Genomic DNA, 20,076 nt, shown 5'->3' with positions numbered 1-20,076 from the left:
GAAAAATTGATGTGCTTGAATTTATGGGTTTATTTCTGATGACATATTAGTTACCTTTCTTTCTTTCTTTCTTTCTTTCTTTCTTTCTTTCTTTCTTTCTTTCTTTCTTTCTTTCTTTCTTTCTTTCTTTCTTTCTTTCTTTCTTTCTTTCTTTCTTTCTTTCTTTCTTTCTTTCTTTCTTTCTTTTTTCTTTCTTAATATAATATAGGAGTAACACATCCCATATAAATCTATGGAAAAAAGCTGAATCAGTGCAATATTGAATGACTTATATAAGAAAGGAAACTGTCCTAAACCTCAAAAATGTAATTCTTGATCAAGGCACTTAACTCCAGTTATGTTTTGTTCTGTTTTTGTAGTTTTTTATGGCCTATAGTTTGTAAATACCAGAATTCGCCTTCGCCAAACTTTTCTTTCATATAGTGACCAACACTTTATAGCTTTTTCATCTGACTCTACACTGAAATATGTGTAGAGTTACTGATATTTGCTTTCTAGACATTATTCATTATTATGTTTTTCAAGCATTGCCAAGCCATTTCATATTGACACCAATAAAATATCTCAAACTAAACGTATGAATGACATTTAAAGAGCATCGTCAAACAATCAATGGGAGAATATGAGTCACATCACCATGCTCTGTTGTTTTCAGTCTTCACCTGGGTCTGTCACGGCAGCACTGGGTATAATGAGCCTGTATTATTCAGAGCACATTATTACTTTGGAGGTATGTGTGCAGGGTATACCACACTCAATAAACTGGAAATCCATTTGGTTGCCAACTGTCTCGGAGCAATCTAATTGATCCAATAGTCACTGCCAATATGTAATATGAATGGTAATTTATTTCTAATTAATCTGCGATCTAAACAGAGACAGTCATGAGATTTTACAGTCAGAGTAACTTCAGATGCGGTACTTGTCCAATTCCAATATTGTAAATCAACTGTACCATTTTATTAATGCTGTATAATAGCAGAATATTCTTAGCAGACACAGACATAAAGCTTGCACCGGTTGTGTAGCCAACAGAACATAAATACACAATACAGTACCTCTCTTATGCAGAATTTTCTAGTGGTGTACAAAAAGGAGGTAAAAATGAGTAAAATTACAAGTAAAAAGTACAATCTTTTGATACTTTTCCTGCACTTAAGTACATTTTATGATGACAAGGTTTCACGGCATTTCAGATCCACATTTTTTGTAGTATTGGATGAAACATTGAAGTGTTATGATTAGCGGTTTAAGTCTATTTCATGGACAAAGAAAAGTCATTCTGAACTGTGACTGCTCTATCACACATATGACCTGACCAGCTCCATAAGTTCATCTGCCCATCGGGAAAACAGTCGAGCCAAGAGAAGTGCTATAAAGTTGTGTGCGGATCAGTGCAGAACATTTTCAATAAGTAGTATGGATTACCAAAACCAGCCTGTTTGTTAGAAGTTGTTTCATGAAGTGAATTGTAAGGTTTGGAAGTGACATCAGTATTAAGTGGAGTTTATCCATTTAATATGGTAGTGTGTGAGCAGTATGTGAACAGTGTGTAAACAACAGTGTGAACGTGGGTTCTGTTCCCTCTCAGCTTCAGCCTCAGCAGTTTGTTTCTCGAACTCTTCCCTTCATAAACACCCATCAAGCCTGATCTACATGACTCAAATCATTATTTAGTGCACACTGTCTCTGCACTGCTCAGGTTAGGACAGGCTTCAAACTATTAACACATTAACTGGTTGTTTTTAGAATATATTGGAACAAAAGTTTGAAGAAGGGACTCAATAAGTGATTGCAACTCCAAATTAGGGGAAAGCTAATTTTCTGTGTAAATTCTGGGGCAGAGCTTTCTGCCAAAAGCACAATGGCATGGATAATCAGAATGTGTGTGTGAAACTCTTCACTGACTTCGGCTTTTTTGTAGCGCTGGTTTAACAATAAAACCATTTAGTGAGACACATCTTCAGCCTTAGTCATGGTTTTGTGGTTTTACAGCCTCTGCACCAAAACGCTCTTGAAATCTGATGAGGTCTGAGAGTAGATTAAATCCACTCGCACTGTTTAAACGTCGGTTTCCTGGGAACATTGAAAAACCTCTTATCTGGTGTGGATCGAATCAACTACAATACATATGCCAGTGTGCCCTGCCACTCTTTCATGTCTCAGAATTCTCAGAAAGAGTTGGGTCTTTAACAGTCAAAAGGTTAAAAAACAAAAATGTCTGCAACTGTCTCCTGATTATATGATTGTATCAATAAAATATCATGTGGTTGTAATTCACATGAAAATACAGCACTGTAATATGGTGATGGAAGTAGCATGGAACCGATATATTTAATGGCCATATGACTCATCCTAACTCTAGTTTTGACAAGTATAAAGACTGTCATTAATCAGGAATCATTATTATTGTCTTGCTAGTAATATGAAAACGGGGTTATACAATGTATTGTCCCTTGCTATTCCTGTCCACCGTGCTATTTCCATGTTATTACCATGTTATTACTGTGCTGTAAAGTAAAGTTTAGCCTATCTTCTACCTTCTTCTTACCTTCTTTCTCAGTAGCAGCATCAGCAGCAGACTGCCACGTGTATATTGTGTTGTACAAGCTTGTGCATATCTCCCATGATGTTATACAGCCTGTCATTGTTTCTCCTGTGTCTTCAGATAAACACAGGTCATTTTCATCCCCGCTCACAGTTACTGTCACCGTAGATCATCTCCTCAGATTACGACTTTGCCAGAGCGGACATTGTTGCCACGGATACACTATCTTTTAAGAGCAAATATGTCGCGTATGCATTCATATTTCTAAGCTAATCTTTGCCAACATACAGCCAGGCATCCCACCCACTGCGACTCACTGGAGATTAGCGGGGAATAGTGTGGCAACTTGTGTTTTCAGCAGAGATAAGACCTCGACTCGCTATATGGAAATGCTTTATAGCACTGTTGTCAAACATAATGCTTGGAGAGGAGCCTCACTAGTAAACAGGATGGAAGTTTTTGGATGTCAGAAATCTCTTGAAGTTACTGTTTCTGAGATAAATGTAATGTGCATTCATTGTAAAGGTGCAATATAAAAAAAAGTTGATATTTGACCTTGTAGTGACCCAGCGGCTGTATGAGTGGTCAGCATGGCACCTTTGCTTTCCATAACAGTGGTCTCTGTGACGCCCCAGGATGAATTGTTTGGAAGGTTTTCACTACTGACCGAGCCTTCCACCAGAAAACCTACAAAACAAGGGATCCTGTAGCATTCTAAAGACCATCGTGATCAAAAGTAATGTCGCCACGCTAGCCACTCATAGAGCCACTGGGTCACTACAAGGTCAAATACACACAAATATCAACTTTTTTTTTGGTATAAGAAGTTGCATAATGCACCTTTAACAGCTCATTGTGAAGATTTGACAATTGTCTTTTAACTGCAGTGTCTCCTTAAAATACTCCATATTTCTGAGTGTGGAGTTTGCATGTTCTCCCCGTGTCTGCGTAGGTTTCCTACGGGTATTCCGGTTGCCCTGACCACTAAAAACATGTACAATAGGCCAGGATGACTGAGAGTGTGTTTGAGAGTGTGCAAGGGCTATAAGTCTATTTGTAAGTCAGTATGAGACGCACTAGCCAAGACTTGTCTAAGAAAAAAAAAAAAACAGGCTGAATAGGCGTACAATGTGCTAACACATTGATGGTTTTCTACAGGGAGCATAAACAACAGACTATATAGGTGTCTGGTATGTTAAAGTCACTTAAACAGTTCAGATAACTATAGCACAAAGAACATACCAAACTCTCCATCTCACTCCAAATCTCTAAATCCATGGAAATCTTCATCCTCTGTGTCACTTCTGAACAATCGCCTTGGCAACTACCTGGGTACAGGGGCGTAACTGCACCGTTGACAATCCTCTCTTTTCAAGCTCTCATTTATGAACTAGCTGTGGACATCGAGCATTTAGCCCATGATTAGCTTTGTTTTGTTTTCTTCCCTAAGAGTAGCCTCCGCTTCTCACTCACTCCAAGCTGTCTTTCTGCTGATCAATTAGCCTGCAGTGTCCTCTAGCGGCATGTGAAATTATATATTTGTATTTAAAAAAAAGGGGGGGGGGGGGGGAATCACATATTAGTCACTCCGGAGTATAAGACTAATATGTGCCAAACTATGAAAAAAGTGCGACTTATAGTCCGGAAAATACGGTAGCCCAAGTCTACAATCCGGTGTGGCACGTTTACATGCATAGGACCCATGTATGTTCAGCAACGTGCACTGTCCCGACCGAATAAACCAATAAAAAAATAAACATAAATTTTGTCCTAATATAATTTAAATGTTGCTTTGACAAGAAACTAAAAGTCAGGAAAGATGCTTGGTGCCAGGGTATAGCTATATGGCATTTTTGATTTCATCTGTCAAAGGTTTTTCCTTCTACAAATAGTAAAAATACATTCTTTTCTAACATTTTTTATTATTATTATTTGTGAGTTTCTCTGGCTTTCCGGCGAGCGTGGCATATAATTTATTTATTATTTGAAAGCTCAAAGGAGCCAGAAAAAGTTTGGGATCCACTGCATTATTCCACGCGACAGGACGCACGACTCTATCAGTGTTGCCATATCAGACTTGTTTAAATGAATGCCCTAATTGCTGTATACATTCTGGACTTGCGAACATGTAAACACCGGATCACCCTCACATCTATATTTCCCATCAGTCACTCTGGTCTTCCAAGTTGGACATTTCAACACAAAAAAAAAAAACATTTACTTCAAAAAAAGCGCATTTCCCATTAGTTTGTTTAGTCGTATGGGCACACTCCCGGACAGCTTTCAACTCGTCATCCGATCCAAAACTCTAGGGCTACAAAAGTCTCCAATTTGCTGTTGTTTCATGGTGTCAACTTCATTCTCTAGCTTCATTAGAGCAAGCTCGATTGCTCTGTTTTTGAATGCGTGATAAGACTGTGTCACTTTAAGCTGTTTCTCTGTCAAGGCCCGGAGCTGGCATGCGCTACGAAATAATGAGGGACTTGTTTGTGCTGTGCATTGATGACTTCCTCTCTTCATCTCCCTTACTGTATGCTCGTTAATGCTGAAGGCTAACGCGCCACTGAGATTCCACGCTGGGCCGTTTGGACAAAATCGGACCCATAATAGTCTCACCAACACGGGCTCCAACTGTTGACGTGTAATTTCTTTTCTGCACAATTTCATTCTCTTGTCCGCTGTCAGGCCAAACCCAGGGTCGTCTACCTCACCGGGGCTCCCAAAAGCCAAAAGCAGGCGTCCGTGATCCCTTTTTCTGCCCACAACAGAAAAACAGCAAATTTACATGCCAATGTTCAATGATCGTGTTCTATTTGACCTTTTTGCAACGGAAGGCATGTTGTGCCAAAACGGACTACCACAGTGGCGCTGGCAAGGTCTTTGTGCAAGCCGAATTGCAAATGGATAGCATCATTTCCCTGAAGAAACAAGTTGTGTTGACAGTAAAAAAAAAAAAGCACCAAAAAAAAAAAGATTGTTGTTGAGGAAATGTGCCAGGAAATGAACGATCCATCTGTGGTTAATATTTAGCACTTTTCCGAGTACACATGGCAGGGACACATATGAGCGTGAATCAGATGGGTGTTTGTTGCCAGGTTTTTTAAAGTTCTGGCAACATTCTGATTCAAATGACAAAGCGAGACGAATGATGATTTGCAGCCGTTTTGTAAATCAGATTTGCCTATTGGTTTGAAATCAAAGAGACTGAGTTAATGTCAATAAATTGCTAAAGCAACAATGCATTTTCTTAAAATCTTTGGAGATCAGTTTGACAGACCATGCGGTTCTGTCACATATCGTGAGCTATATGGATGTCAAGATTAACCAATTTTGCTATTAGAGTGGTTATAAAGGCTCATGGTAGGTGAATCGTAAGAATTTAGGACCCACAGTAAAACACCGTCACATCTCATGAGCCAAGGCGTATATGTGTGCCAAATGGTGCAGATTCACCAGTAAAGAAACAATGTCAAATGTTAAATCCACCTGAATACAGTGAAGTCCGCGGCAGGTTAAATGCAGAGCAAATCTGATCCATTTTCGCATGAAAGTTGCATACCTTTGTTATTTCAGGGTGAAAACGAAAGCGAAACTGTGTGACACATGGAAATCAGCTGTGCGGTTCGTCATTTGTGCAGCCCCTGAGACATCTGATTATTGAGTATCATTTGACATTCACAATAATTTGCTCCTAATATTAATATTTTATTGCCTAGATTTTCAATACTGTCTTGATATATTTTGGTGAACATTTACACCAGGGGGGGCTACTTTTACTTGCTACTCAGTCTTTAAAGACATTGTGTAAAATTGTGTAAAATCACTTGGTTTTGTCCTTTTACTCTACTATATTGACCCAAATGTTTGCAGCTTCTGTTTGGGTTTCTGAGAACAATAAGAAAATGTACATGTAAGTGTGAGTCTTCAAGTGTTTGTTGAAATGTAGCTCTCGAGTTGGTTGGAGATCCCTGATTTAGACAGGACTGTACAGGATTTGAGAAAGTCATTGTGACTCAAAAATTCAGAATTGTGACAATCCTATCATGAGCAGTTTAGCAAACAAAACAAAGACTAAGGCTCTTTATAGTGCAGTTAAAATTATTTTTTTTCTGGACCAACAAAGCCCCAACGTGTTTCTGCCTAAAAGCTTGATTATCTTACATTTTGTTGGTTGGAACATGACACATTGATAAAGTTTACGCTGGTTTGATTTCTAATTAAATCTCTAAACAAACTCCACTGACAAATTAAGCTCATATTAGACTTTGACACCAGTATCAGCACAGGCTGTAGCATGTTGTTTTGTAGTAGCCAGCTCTGGTGGATGTTTTTACCTGTCGGTGCTCTGTGGAGGAGAGCCGAGCTAACTATGAAGCTGCAGCTGGGTGGGAGGTGTAGGTGAGGAGAGTGGTTATGTAAGGTCTCAGACGGAGCTTGAGTTAAATTGGAGGAGCGTTGTGTGAGCACAGCTTTTCAAATAGTATATGTGGACGATTCAAAGACTACTCAAGCAATGCCATATTGCATATATACGGTATTAATATTTGCACAATATGATTATTGAGAACTGAACCCAGGGCCTTCTTGTGAATTCCTGTGCCCACTGAAAAAACACTTCACTACTGCCAGTCCTGCAAGTTCCTGCAGTTGGAAAGTCTGTATGTTTTATGGATATCTTTCAGCCACACTGTTAAAAGAGGGGTTAAAGTTTGGTCATAACTTTTCTGAGGGAAGACTCAACTTAGTAGCAGTGAAAGTCACCATGCAATGGCAGAAAGCAGAACTCAAGTCTAACTTAATCCTGAGCTGGAGAGAAATACCCTAAACACTCCACAACTTGCTTCATCTTGACAGCAACTTTGACTTTCACATGTTTTCATTTATTCAGATGTTTGGCACATATACTAAATTAGCAATTCCTCCAAAAACACACTAAAAAAACAACATACAGCCATATCTGAAAACGAGTAGGATGGAGCAAAGGTGTTGGATGGCTGAATAGATTTGCTGTTTAAGTCATTGGTGAGCCATAATGACCTGCTTGGCTAGAACTTCGCTGTCAGTCTGGCAGAGGAGACGAAGCCTTGAATTTCCACATGGGTAACGCACTTTCCACAACAGCATCAGCAGGTCTTGCATAGGTAATAATAATCTTAAAACATGCTCGCAAGCAAAATGTCAAGTGATGCACATTTATTATTCCATTTCTGGGTTCTTGTTTTCATGAAAGGGCTTCTTTTTTTTTTTTGTGGCATTCATGTTTTGAGCCCTTTGTATTGAACTCCCATGAAACGCCTTGATTTGAATTGCTCAAACAAAAGTAGCACCTTGGCTTTTTACTCGGCGGCAGAACACAAACACGGCTGACAAACTATCTGCGCGCCTCTGTCATTCGGCGAGGGTAAACGGGGATTAATCTGACATCCCATAAATAATTCATTCACTTTTTGTCTTGGCGGGTGTAAGATGAGCTAAAGCGCTGTCGACAGTCTATTGTCGCAAACGGCAGTCGTCACATGTTAAAATGGAGACGAGATCCTGTCTTTGAATGGGAGATGACAAGACGACGGCTGGGACAGATGTGTCAGCGAAGGAAGATTTAAAAGAAAAAAAAAATAAGATAAAGAAATGGAAAACAAATAAAAGTGAGGCTTGCAGACTAAATGTGAACTGTCAGACCAATCACCCGTGTTTTGCAGGTTCAGACATGCTCAAAGACAGTCGGCCGTATTTCAATATCATTAGGATCAATCAAACAGGAATCTTAACATCTTGCTAGCTAAATTCTGAGGTTTTATGTGGATGAATTAAGCTGGTGGAATCAACTTATTTTCTTGTAATAGTGTATTTTGCCGCCATAGATCTACAATGTCTCTAACAGGCGGCTCACGGGCCAAATCCGGCCCCTGACTTGTAGAGCACAAATTCCTGTGCATGTCAAAAAAAAAAAGTAAGTCTCTAGCCCATATCAATGTTTAAAGCGACTATACAGAGTTTAAAAATGTTAAAATTAAGTATTTTCCTCCCCCTACATGTTCCAACAATGTCCTAATGTGTAGAATGAGCCCTGACCTGTTCACCACAACTGCCTCTAAAATCCTGCACTGTCACTAAAAACGGTGTTACTTCGGGTCCGAATTGCCGTGATGGACCAGCTTAATATAGAAGGTGCAGTTACACATATGACCTGAGGTGGCAGTAGTGAGTATAAAATGGCTAACTTGCGTCTAGCCCTTTTAAGGAAGGCAACCTTAAAAAAAAAAAACGAATGAATTCCACACGTGTCCAGCAGAGGGCTTCTTCTTCTTCTTCTTCTTCTTCTTCTTCTTCTTCTTCTTCTTCTTCTTCTTCTTCTTCTTCTTCTTCTTCTTCTTCTTCTTCTTCTTCTTCTTCTTCACAGACATAAAAAGAGATCAGGTTAAAAACAACAAATTATAGCCACATGGTAAATGGTCAGTCTGGCCAGGGCTGCTGTGGCTACAATAGTAGCTTGCCACTAACAAGTGCTGAGTGAATGAATAATGACTACAGTGTAGCAGTGACTTGTGACACAGGTTGGTAAAGTGCATTACAAGTGTAAGCCGGGGCTACAGTCCTGTCAGGCTCATTATTATTTGTTTATTGAAACAAGTTTCCTCAGTAGTATTTTCCCAATTAAACATATTTTACTGGAGTTTTTGTTTATGGGCCCCGGCAATACACTCCCGATATGTTTTGGCCCCCAGGGAAATGTACTTGGAGACCCCTGATGTAAACACTGCCTTTGAGAAAGAAAAACTGCTACTATCTAGTGCATTTCTAACGCTCAGAACATGGAAGGAAAAGTCAAAATCAGCACAGCCGGTCCGCCAAATTTGCTTCTCGGCACAGGCTTACTCTGTGCTCCTGGCTGAAACCCACAGTCCATTACCAATTGATGTATTAGCGTATAGTCGGCCAAAAGCGGTGGCTTGAATTTTGTTTTTACCTGGGCCTTCCAGCAGAAGGTGCTCAAGATGCTGAGAGAACAGACCTTACTCATCAAGTGTCGTTTCCCTCTAGAAAATGTTTCAACTCATAAAAGTAGGTTCATAAGCCACAGCTGATGGTATGTCCACGTAAATAGACCGTAACTTGTGTGAAATGGGGGTGAAGAGTGAGAGAAATGCACCCGATCGCCAAAGCTATTATTCTCATGACACTGAAAACGGTATGTGTGCTCCATTTAAACCATTTGGCCATCCTTCTGTGTTACTTTTGGACTTGTAAATAAAAAGTGTCATCATCAATGGCATTGTTATCAATCCAGAGGCAACACAAATGCTTTACATTTGTGTAGCTTTCCACCACCGAGTATGGAGTGAATGTACAATTGTCTCATGTAAAGCGCTTTGTGACCATGTCTGTGAAAGGCGCTATATAAATAAAGATCTTCTTCTTCTTCTTCTTCTACAAATCACAGTTGCATTTTGCTGTCGGCTCTTGTTCCCACTTACTGTTAGTTAGACTTTGGTAATTGGGTTCTTCGGGGACATGGCCTCTTTATTTTCACCTTTTGATGCAAATAGAGACCTTGTTCTAATTTATTTTTCATCCTACATGCAAATTATGCCGAGGTCCTGACCGATTACTAATTGGCTGATCAGTATTACAACCCACTCTGATGTCATGTCAGTGAAAGGTCATTTCTGACTCAAAGTGTCGTGCCCTCGGTCAATATAAAACCGATGAAATACTTCGTAGTATTTGAGATATTTCATTCTTTACCTTGACATGTGCCGGTCGAAATAGTTTGTTCCTCTTTCCTACAGAATGTAAGGTTGATTATTTCTCCTTATTTTCTCAAAAGGCTTAGTGATGCAGCTTTAAAGGGTAGGTTTGTTATTTTACCATTTTATCACTCCAAACTTTGGAAAACATGAGGTACTTTTAATCATTTTATCAGATGCTAAAGCTGGTTTTGTTTACAATTACATTTTTTTTTTGGTTTTGATTGTTGAGTTGGTTATTCTGTACAAACACTAAGTATTTCCTGATCTTAAGGCTAAATCAAGTTTGTAATAAACACGTGGACTCATCCACAATCCCAGTCCCGTTCTCCAGTAGATAGTTCCTGAATACAGGAAATGAAATCCCTCCTGATGACTTACATAAATATGAGATCAAATACCTTTATTGCAGTGCTTTAAACGCACAAACAGACATCAAGAAAGATTTTGTCAAATTCCTTAGTTTGGGTCATTGTGGGAGGAAGACTCTGCCCCCCAACTTTGACTCTGACGCAGTATATTTTATAAACCCCAAAGGGCGAGTTTAAGATCTTAATTTGTTTGATAGGGACAGTGTTGTTAATGTTAATGAACACACCGCACCAGATTGTAGCCATCCGTTGACCAACACTCACACAATCTCATTCATCCTGGCCTATTGCACATGTTTTTAGTGGTAGGGGAAACCGGAGTACCTGGAGGAACCCTACACTGACATAGGGAGAACATGCAAACTCCACACAGAAAGGCCCCGTCCAGGTGGGAGTCAAACCCGGGACCTTCTAGCCGTGAAGCACGAGCGCAAACCGCGCCGCCCTGAATTTATTTAAGAGGTTGGAGGTTGTGGTATTTGGCATAAGAAAAGGAAAATCAGTGCAGACATGTGTAACCCAGAGTCAGTTTGACACGTTGAGAGAGGCTGATGGGATGCGAAGTGACTGTGTGGCTGTTTTTCATATCCTGCATGGCATTAATGCTTCTGACGCCTTTTGATGATGTAACGCATCCACGCTGTTTGAAGTGTGTGACTTGCAACAGACCTTTATCACACTAAGATATAAAAAATCCCCCGTCTCAGTTCAAAACAATGTTAAGGTCTCATCGCCGCACAATGAGCCCTTGATGTTCGCTGAGGGACAGGCCATGTTTCTTTAGTCCATGACGTTTCTCTTTCATCCAGAGTGTGTTCTTAACTTTGCTTGTAAGTTAGTTGTTATCTCCCAAACAAATTCATTCTCAATCTAAAATTATTCATGAGAGACATATACTATCCCCAAGCAGAGAGCACAAACGTTTGCCTTCCAGTTTTTCTTCAAAAGGTATGTTATTCCAAAATCTCTTTACATACAGCTTCACAATCAAAGTCCGTTACGGTTAAGAGGAGCTTCTCCGTTGGTTCTTCTTAATTGCAATAATATTAGGATGATATTTTCTAGGGCTGGAAAAAACACTACTGTTGCAATACATTACGTATCCCAATACCCGCTACAATACGTGTTGTGATAGTCATTACACCGAACTGCAATAATTAACCCTGAATGAATTGAATAAGAAAGCACTAGTTGAGTTTTCAAAGGTTATACTGAATATAAATCAGTCAGACATTGAGTAAAACATTTTGAAAACTGCAAATGTCAAGACACATTTGAAAACTATCCTCTTTTGTTTAAACTAATCAGCATCAAAACAGACCAAAACATTTGTATCCTTTTTTTTTCGAGAGCTGAGTATCAAAAGTACTGCGATACATGGCTTCCAATACGATACACATATTTTGATATATTGCAAAACAATATTTTTAGTGCTGTTGTATATCTAATAGTGCAATCTCTGTATTTGTCACTCACTGTACAGCTCTTAGTGTTCCCACGCTAAAAAATACATTCAGTGTTATAAATATTTAAACTTTTACATGTGTTTGCTGCTTCGAGGCTATTGAGGTTTATAGTTTCTTGAAACTTATACACTGCTCCATTGAGTTTATGTTTAACCCAGGGCATTATCTGATGGCCTGTCCAAGATGGTTTTCTAGGCCCTCAAAATCGATTGGGCACTCGAGGCATGTAAGGCACAGAGTGTTCTTTAAAAACATTTAGTGCTGTTGTACGGGCGATTTTGCAGGTGAGATTTCAGGCTGTCACAATACTCAGGAAACATATCTTTGTCGCATGGATTACTTGTCAAGAAATGATCACTTTTTTAACAGCTCATTTAAAACAAGAAATATGTTTGTGTATTTGCTTCCTCCGGTTCTGGGGTTGGCTGGAATTATTGATGCATCTTGCTGTACATCCACCTGCTTCTCAAACAAAGCAGATTTCGCCTGGAAGTCCACCAGGATTTGCTTCGAGTTTGAACCCGGCCTACAAAAGTGAAAATAAAAGTTTGCATAACACCACTGCTTTGAACCGCTACATTAGAAAACGATCATCAAACAGACCCCTGGCCCATAAGGACGAGCCAAAGTAGATGAGCAAGTTTCAAAGCGACAATTCAACTTCTGTTTTAAATTGTGATGAAAAATTCTTCTTCTCTCTGCACCCCTTTAGTTCTTCAAACACTGGATCCCATGTCGGACTGTAGCCATCTGTCTTCCTGTCGTCTCACCGGAGAAATGTCTCAAAGAACACAGAGTGCCTGCTTTTATAGATCCATCCTTTGTGAACAGGTTATTTGCACAGCTCACTTTTATAATTTTTCATGACGTTCACCAACACAAAGACCATCAGGGGACCATTTTGTTTTTCGACGCCACCTAAACTGGTTCATTCTGCACTTGGCTCTGTTATATCGAATCGCAGTGTTTCTGGACAAAGGTATTGGCTGTCTATTGAAAACAAACGATCACCATGTCTGAGCTTTTGTTCATTTTATAATCTTACACATGCTCTGTTAGATCTGCTGCTGCCATGAGGTGGTGCCCTAGATTCTCTGGAAGCTTTTCTCCCTAGTTTTTGTCTGATCATTTCCATGTTAAAATTGCTTTCACTACAAAGCATGTCTTGCTAATGGCTATTAACTATGGTGATTAAAGTCCTTCACTCTGATGCTTTCTTGTGCGCTCTGCTGGAATGGGATGGGGGGAAGGGCGTCTTATTTGTATATCGCTTTTCGCATGACACAAGTCACACAAAGCCCTTCACACAAGGGGATTTTTTTCCATTCTCTCCATACTTTGTGTTCACTACCAGTTTTCTGTTTTCGTTCAGTTTTGTTAATGTTGCGTATAGTGGCATATTGGGATTTTTTCCAAAGTTTCATGATTTTTCCACTAAAAAGTTTGCCATCTTTAAGTTTATCTGGGCGAACGGAGTTAGGCCAGGAATTCGTCTGCACCATAGTTCATTTAGAAGACAGCTTGATTAAGGCATCTGCCCCGGAGAAAAAACACTCTTGACTTGAAAATTGCCTTAGCTGCAAAGAAATCAATATATTTTTCAGCCCTGGTATGTACGACTATTTCAAACACAATACCGCTGATAGTTGTTTAAGAATTCATTTAGAATCAATTGACTCCCTCTGCAGTGATACACAGGAGTTTATCTAGTGCTTTGGAGTCTTGTCAAATAGTGTTTCTCTATTTGTCGGAGCACAGAGTTTGAAGGAAAAGTACATCTTAAAGTTGTGCGGGTTGTTCCCATGGTGAAATTTTAATGAGATACGCTGTGTGGAGAAACTAAGTTCACAAATTCTCCTCCCAGGTTTGGTTTGGCCGTGTACTAAAGGTGATGTTATTGCCTTCAGGCAGTGCTTACAGTAACGGCAAACACTCCAGGGAACAAAAGTGCTAACTAGCAGCTCCTTCACACAGTCTAAAAGAGTTTCTCCTGACTGAACATGCAGGGCAGGTTGTTGTAACGTTCTAAAAGTTGGTAAGATGCAAATGGTGATTTTAAGGGGCACTCACGACACCCCTTTGATTCAAATGTTTGCTTGGATGGTGCGGTTCCTTTCATGTTGCAGTTTTAGTCCCCCAATCAAGCCACTTAACAATCAAGTGTGAATGCAACCTTAATGAAAGCAAGTACATATTACTTTGGAGTATGATTAAAGAGTAAAATAATTAGCGTGGTTTGTTGTTTTTTGAACATAGGCGTGATTTTAAACCCTGGAAAAGCTTATGTACTCTCGCTGTTATCAATTAAGTGTGGTACCGTATTTTCCAGACTATAAGTAGCACTTTTTTTTCATAGTTTGGCAGGGGGTGTGTTTTATACTCTGGAGCAACTAATATGCAATTTTGTTTTCCATTTTTTGTAATTCAAGTATATAATTTCACATGCCACTAGAGGGCACTGCAGACTAATCCAGCAGCAGAAAGAAAGTTTGGAGTGAGCGAGAAGCGGCGGTTAGTCTTCGGGAAGAAAGCAAAACATAGTTCATCAGGCAAAACATAGTTCAACATAGTTCAAAGCTAGATGGCCACAGCTAGAGGAACGAGTTCACAAATGAGAGCTTGAAAAACGTGCTTTCGGGAGAGGATTGTCAATGGTGCAGTTACGCCTCCGTGCCCAAGTTGTTGCCAAGGCGGTTGTTCAGACGTGACACCGAGGATGAAGATTTCATTGGATTTAGTGATTTGGAGTGTAATGAGTGTTTGGTATGTTCTTTATGCTACTGTTATCTGAACTGTTTATGTGACGTTAACATACCAGACACCTATTTAGTTGTTGTTTGTTGGACACCTGCCACTTCGGAGGTTCTTGGGCAGATGATCTTTCAGTCTTGTGCATACTAAATGAACATACAATAATTAGACCAATTTGGCTTACAGATATACAGAATAATTCGACACAGTATATGACAACATGCGAATGCAGGTCTCGCAGCCTCTTATACTAAACTAAAACCTCGCAATAATAGCGGTATAACAAAAATAAAATTGCCCTTTCTAGCAAAATAAACGTATCCTATTTACAAAATGTAGCATAAACTCTCAATGTGAGCCATATTAATTTTCAACAAAAAAAGTCATTTCAACGACACTTAGAGTTATGTCTTATGAATGAATCACAATCACAACACTTAAAATGATCTGTAAGTGTTCATTTGAGCTCACAGTGTAAGGCATTTTGGAGTAATGGCAAAATTTGACCGGGAACGGCGGACAAGAGAATACCATACAGTTTATAGTCGGTTTAAACCCACAGAGATGAATAAATGTGACACTGACAATTTACATTATATCAGTCCTTTTAAACAGAGCCTTTATTTTCTGTAGACCTGCCTCATAAAGACTAAACCTCTGAATGACCAGGTTATTCCATCAATGGATTTCCTCTTCCCTGATCATGGCACAGTCATATTCCAAGGTGACAATGCCAGGATTCATCGGGCTCACATTGTGAAAAAAGTGGTTCAGGGACCATGAGACATCATTTTCACACATGGATTGGCCGCCACAGAGTCCAGATCGAGAATCTTTGGAATGTGCTGGACAAAGCTTGGTCACACTCTCCCATCAACAATACAAGGTCTTGGTGAAAAATGAATGCAACACCTGACATTGCAGAAGCTAATTGAAATATTGCCACGGTGAGTGTGCGCTGTAATCAAAGCTAATCCCATGAAATATTAGAGCGTGGGACTTTCTATTTGTGTGGCAACTTTGTTTTTTTGTTAGGCAGTGTATTTCACAATTACCTCCATTATGTCTGTAAACTTTACCCTGCCAACTTTGAGACTTTTTATTCTTATATTTTGTATTCTATTCAAATTATGTTTTCCCTTTTTAAAGCTTGCCTTCATTGTACATGCAATGCCTTTAATTATTCTATCGCTTGTTTGCACATTTATCTCGTTCTTTTTTGATTGCACCTTTCCCAACTTTCTGCACCCCCTGAGCATTCTTAAAAGCTGTAACAAGTTCAATGCAGCCTTATATTATCTTATCTTATGTCAGCATGCTGAAAATACCCAAAATACATGAAAACAGCTCATGCAAGCAACATTGTGATTATTGTCTGTGCCAACCTAAACATCACATGAATGTTTAAATAAACAGAGCTGATGCGGCGGAGTGATCCAAGGCTGGGAGCACAGAGAGGGGGTCTCAGAGGAGCAGCACCTCCAGAACCTGCGTGCCCTGCAGCGCTCCTCCGCATGTGAAGCCTGCCACCGCTCACATCTCAACGCTTCATTTAGACACGCACCATCACTGGCAAAAAAAACAAACAGTGTACTGTGGAATTCTCTGTGTGTTGGCATAATTTATCCAACTGTAAAAATAAATGCGCCTCTTCAAAAGCTTCCAACTTTAGCTCCACGGTTTATCACTGTAGTTTGGAGGCGATGTTCTGACCCACTTTCATTAGTCGTCTAAGCGGGAGTCTGTTTTAGGTAAACGGAGATAAATTACATGGAAATTAATGAGCAACGTGTAATTGGGAATATTCTAGCAGTGGTTCCCAAAGTGGGGGTCGGGACCCCTCAGTGGGGTCCCCATAGGATTTCAAAATTAAATAAAAGAAAAACTCTACTGTGTACTTTACACTACTAGTGTAAAACAGAATATTAAAATATATAGTTTAAATACATAGTAGTAGTCCCTCTGGGGGTAGTACAAGTGTTGATGGGATGATTGGTCTTTCATCTCCCCCTGGTGTCTCTGGCCAGAAAACCATGCTTGCAACTTTCCCTGCACCGGCCCGCAGGCACAATACACACTCATGGAATCACGAAGAAGAAGCTAACAGGCTAACGGGCAAAGCTAACTGTAGGCTAGCGCCACTTTAGCCGTATTTACGGCCAAGTTTGAGTGACAAAAAATATCTCCATTGTGTAATTGGGTTGTGGCACAATGTGCAATATCCCTCTCCCTTCATCTTTTCTTTCAACATAGTATTTACTCCTCTCACAGACAATGAGTAAAAAAAAACACCTGCAGTGGCACTTCTGGCCTCTAGGGGCATAAGTTACTTAGTTCTGCTTTAACTTGATTTAAAGGGACAATAAGGAGTTTAAAAATGTTAAAATTAAGTATTTTCCTCCACCTACATGTTCCAGCCATGTCCTAATCTGTAGAATGAGCTCAGACCTGTTCACCACAACTGCCTCTAAAATCCTGTACGGTCACTCAAAAATGTATCACTTCGGCCCGAATTGCCGTCATGCACGAGCTTAATATAGAAGGTGCAGTTACATATATGGCCAGAGGTGGCAGTAGTGAGTATAAAATGGCGAACTTGCTTCCAGCCCCTTTAAAAGATACAATAAAAATAATAATAATAATTTTTTGTCAATTATTGAGGTCCCAACAAAAAAGTTTGGGAACCTCTGCTCTAGAAAACAGAGAAACACCTTTGTACCCCTAAGCACCAACGTGCTTTTGTAGGAGGGATTGTAGGGGATTGGGAAAAATCAGGAAATACAGTAATTGAGAAATAGCAGGGATAAAATGGGGAAAATGGGAAAAACATTTGGGGAAAATGTATTTTTCTGCCCTTTTGTTTGTTGTTGATTTTAAGTGACTGATTTGAAAAAATATATCTTCATTTTCGAGTAAGGCGATTGACCTACATAATCTCTATACCTCATAATATGCCATACCTAATTTGAAAGCTCATAATCTGAAGAATACCTTCTCAGAGCATTAACTACTGGAGGCTCTAGCGTGAACTTGGACATGATTGATTACTTCTGCTTGGAGTGTTTAGATGAGTGTTTAGACACTTTAAGGATCTTTCTGGTTGGCTTATCGTCTGGGAAAAAAAATAATCAATGAATACTTGGACATGTCTCCTTCATATCTGGGAACAAAGGTAATGTTTATGAAGTTTGTGAAGAAAAAACAACAGAAAGAAATCTCCCATAACCTGCCTTTAAAACATACATTTGTTGTTAAGAAAAGCCATTACTTTCTGCAGACGATTTACTCCGCCGTTTTTCTCAAGGGAGGCTATTTTGGTCACATTTACATCTGCCCTTTTCTCATCACAATGGCATTTCTCAGCGACTGTCACAAAAATCTGTCGCTTCCCTTTTGAAATCATAATTCTTTTGTCATGTCTCTTTCCTCCGCAGTTCCTCCGAAAATCATCAACCTCTCCAAAGACCTGGTGGTGAACGAGGGCTCCAACGTGACTCTGGTGTGTCAGGCCAATGGCAAACCAGAGCCCTCCATCAGCTGGAGGCTCATCTCCCCCTCAGGTAGGACTGCAGCTGTGTATCATCTACTTTCCACATGTCCTGCGTCTGAATATCTGCCAAACTTGGAGTTGTTTAAAGTCTTAGGCATTGATAGGAAATGATTCTGTATCTGTGATTCCAGTGTGCGATTTGACTGATTTCTATCATTTTGTTTGGGCTCATTGTTTATACATTTTGAATAATTACTTGTGGCTAAACTCATTCCCAACATTTTAGCACATTTCTAGCATATTTTCTTCACAGGGACACGTTATTAAGCCAGTTTCACAGTTTTCAGTGTCACTTTTTCGGTATCACTGTCACAATAATGCTGAAAACAATTTGCCTGTGGAAAAAAAGTGTTTTAATTAAATACAGTGTCTTTTCACAAGTACCTTCTTTCACAGTTCACGTTAAAGGATGGGCTAAAAACCTATTTAATTCCACTACCTGGAAACATATGAGGTACAGGGCCTTTAATGTTGAGCAGTAATTCAGCTACATGACCTCTATAGCCGAAGGGTTGTACGTAAAGCCCAACAGATAATGGAGTGTCCGGACCATCTGCTCTCTATGGAGTTTAACTTACTCCCCTCCGGACGCAGGCTGAGAATGCCCCAGACGGGAACCCATCAGGCCAGGGCTTCTTTTATTCCAGAGGCTGTTGCTAAGATAAATGATCTTATGTCGCTCAGCAACAACGTTGTGGCACCTCAGGCTTTTTTTATGCTTGTTTTATGCTTATTGGCTCTCAGTTGTTCAGAGCCGGACTGATGATGGCTGTGACTCTTTGTTTACTTACCATTGTTGTTTCACAGTATCATGTGTGGATACCTGCTGCATTATAATTTCCTTCGGGACAGTAATAAAGTTGATCCTTGAACTAGTAAGTTATTTGCCAACTTATTTTAAAATTATCGATTAAGAAAAGCCTCTTGGTCAATTTTAAAGAGTAGTTTTAGCTCCAAAGTTTGACAGAAATTACTTTAGAACTGTTTTGTTTTTGTCTCAGTTGCCAAAATTTGGCCTTGTAAAAAAATCTATTTAGAAAATATCAGCCAAATAGTCGTTAATGATTCAAAACAACGGAGTGAAGGCAATTACTGACTGAAATTCTCGTAACCCATGACCCTTAAAATCCTGCAGCACCTCTCTCACCAGAGGTCAATCAATCAAAGAACACAGTCCAGGTTATTGTTTAGAAATCATTTTCCAGAATATGATTGATTTCTATGCTTTTCCTGGACACATTGTGTTCACTTAATTGTCTGAACTACAGCCATGTAGATCGATAAATGGATCAACAATAGCAAAACATTTAGCAATTTATCACCAACTTTTGTTAATTTGTTGCTCTTTGTCCACATATCATTGTTGCATTGTCACCTCCCGTATCCAGTTTGCCATTGTGTCCTCTCTCATCTACCCCATTCCTATCCCTTTATCTCTCACATTGAATGACCCCAATGGATTTGCTGCTTCACTTAGTGCCCATCATCACCTGCCTCATCCTCATTACCACCTAATTGTTTTGCAGGCAAATAAACTGACCCTGTTGTAATTTCTCTAATTAATGAGGATAATTGGGATGGATTTAAACGTTGCATGGCGCTATTTGGAATACCATTACCACAGTGCGCAGCGTTATGCCGA

At 39.6% G+C, this 20,076-nt stretch overlaps 1 protein-coding gene across 3 annotated transcripts in view; it reads left to right on the top strand.

Annotated features, from left to right (window-relative positions):
• The window catches only part of ntm (neurotrimin), a 610,313-nt gene that overhangs the window by 559,785 nt on the left and 30,452 nt on the right, over positions 1–20,076 (top strand). For all 3 annotated transcript variants that reach the window (XM_079565682.1, XM_079565681.1, XM_079565680.1), the window contains one exon: positions 18,319–18,444. In XM_079565682.1, coding sequence (XP_079421808.1) covers positions 18,319–18,444 — 126 coding nt within the window. The remainder of the gene's footprint in view (positions 1–18,318; positions 18,445–20,076) is intronic.

The sequence above is a fragment of the Gobius niger genome (genome assembly GCF_951799975.1).
Source record: "Gobius niger genome assembly, chromosome: 11".
NCBI classification, from domain to species: domain Eukaryota; kingdom Metazoa; phylum Chordata; class Actinopteri; order Gobiiformes; family Gobiidae; genus Gobius; species Gobius niger.
Note: the sequence above shows the minus strand (reverse complement) of the source record. Positions and strands in the feature narration are given on the sequence as shown.